This window comes from Labeo rohita, chromosome 17 (genome assembly GCF_022985175.1).
Source record: "Labeo rohita strain BAU-BD-2019 chromosome 17, IGBB_LRoh.1.0, whole genome shotgun sequence".
Lineage (NCBI taxonomy): Eukaryota > Metazoa > Chordata > Actinopteri > Cypriniformes > Cyprinidae > Labeo > Labeo rohita.
In genome coordinates this window covers 31,476,463-31,482,902 of record NC_066885.1, presented here as the reverse complement: position 1 = coordinate 31,482,902, position 6,440 = coordinate 31,476,463, and the positions used below count along the sequence as shown (strand labels likewise).

Sequence of the window (6,440 nt, the reverse complement as noted above, 5' to 3'; positions counted from 1 at the left end):
TGAGGCTGCCATAGTTTTTTATTCTTCGTTAATCGATGTTATAGCACAAATGCAGTGCACTCAGCTGAACTTTCATCGAAGCAGGAATTTTTAATGGGAAGAAACAAAAAAGACTTTTAAAGACATGAAAACACTTGGGTGGAAAAGGGGTCTGTATCGCTTTCAGCTGGAGCCCGGGACGTGCGTCAGTGCGGGCTGATCTGCGTAGGGGTGCTGCCGGTGTGTCTTCTTTAAATAGCTCGCTCTTGGCAGTAGCTCTCGTTTACGGCCATACCACCCTGAGCACGCCCGATCTCGTCCGATCTCGGAAACTAAGCAGGGTCGGGCCTGGTTAGTACTTGGATGGGAGACCGCCTGGGAATACCAGGTGCTGTAAGCTTTTGCTTTTCTTTCACTAGGTCAGCTAACACACTTCCCCAAGACTCAACATTGATGGTTGCTCTTTATCCTCTTATAATGATTCCTTCATTTTCTTCACTGTCATTTCGCTTTCTCTGGATTCTTTTTGCTTTCAGTGTGACAAACGATAGCTCAGCCTCGTCATTCTTTCTTTGTCCTCCAGGGGGCGATTGACAGGCTTTTCTCTCTCTCTCTCTACAGTAACACACAGTAAACCTCTTAAGCGCTGCATGTGCTAATTGTACGACGCTCCTCTTTTCAAATTGATCAGATGTTTCCAAACTTATTTGTCAGCCGAACCCCTAAGTACCCCCTTAGATTTTAAGTTAACGTTTCGATAATTTAACAACATACTCCATTCTCATGTTCATTGCTCTCTAATGTTGCTAAGTGGTCAAATGACTTTTTTTTTTAAGTATGTTGTTTATTTTTGGATGTTTTATTTTAAAACGATATATATTTGGTTGTTTTTATTTTAGAATTAAACACAGCAAAGAGCATTTCATCAGCGCAAACAAAACGCAAACAATAACTGAATAGCCAATGATATTTATTTATTTATTTATTTATTTATTTATTTATGTATTTGTGGAAACCATACGTGTGACGTTTCTGCTTTTAAATCTTTCCAAATTAGGCCCCCATTCACTCAAAGTGCCTCACAGCCACCTTAATTATTGCCTTTTCTTGATTTATTTAGTTAGTCAGTTAGTATTTATTTATTGACTTATTAATTTATGAAAAAAGAGGGATGAGGCTGCCATAGTTTTTTATTCTTCGTTAATCGATGTTATAGCACAAAGGCAGTGCACTCCGCTGAACTTTCATCGAAGCTGGAATTTTTCATGGGGAGAAAACAAACTATTTTTATTGGGCATGAAAACACTTGAGTGGATCAGATGTTTCCAAACTTATTTGTCAGCCGAACCCCTAAGTAGCCCCTTAGATTTTAAGTTAACATTTCAATAATTTAACAACATAACACATTCTCATGTTCATTGCTCTCTAATGTTGCTAAGTGGTCAAATGACTTGTAAGTAAAAATATATATTATATATATATTTCATATTTTTAAGCACATTGTTTTTTTTGTTTTGTTTTTTCTTTTTTTTTGGTTGTTTTTACTTTGAAAAGTTTATCTCTCTCTTTCTCTCTCTTTATATATAGGTCAAGATCATTTCATCAGGCCAAACAAAACGCAACCATTAAACAAAGAGCAGTGATATTTCTTTATCCATTTATTTATTTTCGGAAACTATACGCATTACATTCCAGCCGTGACTTCCTGTTTCACAGGAATTATAAATTATATATATGAGGAACACAAAGGCCAAATTCCTGTAATAATCCATGACAAGGAGTAAAACCAAAGAATATAGTTCTGATGTGCAGATCAAGATTGTTGAGTTTCACAAAATAGAACGTGGCTGTAAGAAAATACATTCCCACCCTCAGGGCAATTTCCAATCCTCTAAAGATGTTACAAATCTGCATTTGAGTGGCAAAAGACTCTTCAAGGATGACTGCTGGAGAAATGCAGAGATTAGTTGAGCCTTGGGATAAGAAAGCCCCCCCGCCTCCCCCTAACATGAACTACAGAAAAACATTTATTTCATGATAAGATTTTCCCCCTACTTTCCATTGTTTTATTTCAGTGATATGTTTGAATTTTGTGAATGATTTTAAATGAAGGATCAGAAGGATAAAAAATGCTAATTTATTTTCACAGTCACCTTTGTTCATATTTACTAAGGGTACCAATATTAGTGGAGGGCACTGTATTACACCTGTTTTTCCATTTGGACCCCAACCATTCACAGAAATTGTATTAAGACATAAAACATGATTTTTTATATATTTATGTATGTGTTTTGAAGATAGGTGGTACAACTGCAAAAAAAAAAAAAAAAAAAAAAAAATTGTACTACAAAATCTTGGTGGGACTGATGAGTGGATTATTGTGGATAATGGTCATTTTGGAGGGTATGTGTCACTTGTCTTTTTCTGAACAAAAACTACAAAAAAAAAAATTGTTTGCATCAATTGTGGTGCCCACCTGGACATTTTAGCCATTGTAAAAGAAAAGAAAAGTTTAGCTGACAAAATGGTTGTCAATGGTGCACAGTATCGGTATATATGAAGAAGGGAAACAACACTACAATTTGATCAGGGTCACATGAATGTATATGGTTACCTGGGTGTCAAAGCTCAGTATGCCCCACGTTGAAGGAGAGCCCCAGTGATACTGGAAAAATATAACTGATAGTAAAAAAAAAAAAAAATAGTAAAAATGTTTTCCTCATTTTAAAATGTGTTGGCCATGTTGTTTCACAATTGTCATTCTTGCTTTGATTTGAGTGTGTGGCAACTGAGAACCAAATGTGGCTTGGCTATGGCACTCCACATAATATGTTAACCTGTATTTAATATCTGGTTTATGCTTGGAAGTTACATATAACATGCTACGATCAGGTGTGTCAGGTTTGTGGCAAGTCCACACCTCGGCCTATTCCACAGCGTTGCCAGTTGCGTTCTCTTTTTTTTCTGCATCTTCTTTTGAATTCCGATTGGTGGATTACTGAAAATATGACCGGCAGTTATTTAAATAATGTTTGTTATGTCCTCTCTTTACAACAGCTTTGCCCAAACAAACTCTAACTAGACTCAGTGTTTGTGATTTTTAATATAATATATTATATCTTCAAAAAAATAGCCTGTTACTCGAATAGTCTTCATTTTAAATAATGAGGAATGCAACTGAACTAATGATTTCTTCTTTCGAAAATGGCTACACAGCAGCACGCATGCTATGTCTCGGGTGGTAGAAACATAGAATGTGTAGTCTTGATTAGAAATTATTAGTAATATGTACTTGTTTCAATATTGTTTGAATATTCAAAATATTGATTAAATATTAAAAATAATATTTGATATATGCATGGCCGGACTTGATTGGGCTGCAGATTTAATCGAAAATGTCTTAATATGTGTTCCGAGGATGAACGAAGGCCTTACAAGTTTGGAACAACATGAGGGTGAGTAATTAATGACAGAATTTTCATTTTTTGGTGAACTATCCCTTTAAGGATTCAACTCACTCAGTAAGACAGTCACTTGCTGCCATCTACTGGCGGTTGCAGTTCCATATTTAAAAAAAGGAGCATTTTTCATTTCTGTAATCTCTGGCATTTCTAGTTTAAAATGTTATATTTAAACTTAACATAATTCATGCAAAATCCATCTATGGACTTTGTTAATAGTGATTTAATTTGATTGTTAAAAGCCAACATGTCTTTTTATTTGGATTGATTTTACTGATTAAATTTAACAATCTGACATAAGAGGACACAGATATTACATAATATTAATACTAATCTCTTAGGGTTTTTTTTGCTCAGTGTTATTTTAGGCTTTCGATCTAACTGATCTCAACTGAGAGAACACATGCTGTTTATTGTATTACAATGACTATTATACAACAAAACCTCAATAAACCTCAATGCATAATCTAATATTTGTGTGTTTTGTGTTACTCCATAATGATGTCCTAGTTGAGTGCATCTGAGGTGTATAGGTATCCACCTTATTTCTCCTGTAAGAGCGGGCGTGGCCATAGAATTTAATGTGTCCGACTTCCAGTCTCAACTGCTTCCAGCTGTTTTTAGCTGTACAAAACAGCTTGTTTTACTTAATATTGCAAACGTGTGTGTTTAATGTATTATCTTAATTATGAACACAATTGGTTTGTAGTGCTAATATTTACTGCACTTCATTGTTCTTCTCATTATTTCCTTACTGTGGCTAATGAACTGGAAGTCTAACACATTACCAGAAAACAGTATACTTCTGCATTGAAAAATAAGGTGGGAACATAAGCTTAAGCACAGGGGCCCCCGGCCCCCTAAGTTCGGCCCTGGATGTATGATATTAATTATGTTATACTAATGCAGGACTCTCCAACCCTGCTCCTGAAGACCATCCTGTGGATTTCAGCTTCAGCCTCAATCAAACACATCCAGATCCAGCAAATCAAGGTGTTCCTGATAATTACAGTAAAGGGATAAAAAAAAAATGAAATAGGTGTGTTGTTGATATAGTAAAATGGTTTTTTTTAATGTTTTTTGGTCAATTAGCCATTTGTCCTCAGCCCTTTACAGAACTCAACCATACAAGAATAACGCACATGGGGACCGCATCTGTTTTTATTATTTGGCTCCCTATGGGTTGAATTATGGCACTGTATTGGTTCTGATTAAAAGACGTGACCAGATTTGGGCTGTCAAAATAATCTGAGCCACGCTTCAGCTGTTTATTTGGGCCAGATCTATCTGTACAGTATATTCATTTCTAATTTATCGTTTTGTTTTAGCTTTTTATGTATTTATTTTTTGAAATGTGGTATGAATTTGATTCAAAATAATATATTTTTATATGTTTTATAGATTTATTTATAGATTTATAATATAGTTGGATATAATGCAATATTTGCATTCGGCTCACGGCTCTCAATCAAGTTTATTTCTTTTTTTGGCCCGTCGTATTAAAAACTTTGGGCACCTCAGGCTCTGAGATAGGTGATTTACATTGGGCATTGTTCAATTCCCAAACTAATGAATCTTGAATCTCTCTCTGAGTCGACTCAGTGATGACTCGGTCTGTGTTTGTCTGCGCGTTGTCAGCCATATTAGCGCCCTCCTCCATCTCGACCACCGCTAACTCCAGGACATGCATGTGTCAGGCCGGTTGTAAGGACGAACAGGCTAAACGTTTTTGATCTGTTTGAAAGAACAGTATCAAATCTACACAATGGAGGCCGTCAAGGCGTTTAACAGCGAGGTTTGTGTAATATTCATTTTTATGAATATAGACACGATAAACTCAAGGGTAGGCCGCTGTTGTCATCAAGCCGGTTTCATGGTGCAGGCCATACATTTCTTACATAATCGCAACATTTAATCTTTAAAAGTGTGATAGGTATGTTTGAATCTTTGCGTGCTCGTTAAACATTGAAAATAGTACATATTACAGATTAGCGTAACGTTAGTTAGCTTGGCTTTGTGTTCGTCACTTGAGTGGACAGCATGCTGACAAATCCTGGTCAAGCAGCGAAAAGAAATGTTTATGTATTTACGTATATATAGTATTTTATTTCTTAATTATATTTAACCATTTTGGGTAGTACTGTTAATATAAGAGCTAATGTTTCCTCTTAGTGTAACTTACTCGTGGTGAGCGGTCTACCCAGACAACGTTTAGGGCATCATAGGCCCGTTGCAAATTACCAGCGTTTTTCGGCATCACAGGCGCGTTTCGAATCAACAAAAAATGCTGCAGCACCTGGAAAAGCATGTGATGACCTAAGATTTTGTAGGCTGTCTTAATAGGCTTTGAGACACGGTCTTTGTTTGTTTGTTTTTTACACAACTGGATTGCTAACAGTTAGCAGCAGACGATCAGACGTGTTAGCGATCATTCAATCTTAAAAATAAAGGTTCTTTATTGTCATGAAGAACATCCATGGAACCTTTTAATTGTACATAAGGTTCTATATAGTGGAAAAAGTTTTTTAGGGCAATAAAATGTTTCTTTAAGAACTGCTTAGTTAAAGGTTCTTTAGGGGATCCAAATGGTTCTTGAACCCCCCAGTTTTTTAAGTGTAAATGGCTTTAAGCTTTAAAATGGTTTTATGATAGACTTAACTTTTGGTTTTAAGTAGTTCTTTGAGATCATATCATTTAACTAAGTAGTTATCTGCATTTGAAATGTGTAATAAAAAAACACTGTATATATTTTTGTTAAAGAGTTTGTTCACCCAAAAATGAAATTTTGTCATTAATTACTCACCCTCATGTCGTTCCAAACCTGTAAGACCTTCGTTCATTTTCAGAACACGAATTAAGATATTTTTGATACAATCGGAGAGCTTTCTGACCGTCCATAGACAGCAACACAACTACCACATTCAAGACCCAGAAGGGTAGTAAGGAAGAGTGCTTTGTGGTACTCTCTTGAATGTGCGTTGATTGGCGTGGAAGAGAAGA

The 6,440-nt window shown here is 35.8% G+C and overlaps 1 protein-coding gene and 1 non-coding gene across 2 annotated transcripts in view; both read left to right on the top strand.

Annotated features, from left to right (window-relative positions):
- The first annotated feature begins 260 nt into the window (after positions 1–260).
- Positions 261–379, top strand: LOC127180270 (5S ribosomal RNA). Its single transcript, XR_007829608.1, has one exon. It is a non-coding gene; the product is annotated as a 5S ribosomal RNA (ribosomal RNA).
- Positions 380–5,058: 4,679 nt separating this feature from the next.
- The window catches only part of LOC127179975 (rho guanine nucleotide exchange factor TIAM2), a 127,268-nt gene continuing 125,886 nt past the window's right edge, over positions 5,059–6,440 (top strand). The window contains exon 1 of the mRNA XM_051133846.1: positions 5,059–5,235. Coding sequence (XP_050989803.1) covers positions 5,206–5,235 — 30 coding nt within the window. The 5' untranslated portion in view covers positions 5,059–5,205. The remainder of the gene's footprint in view (positions 5,236–6,440) is intronic.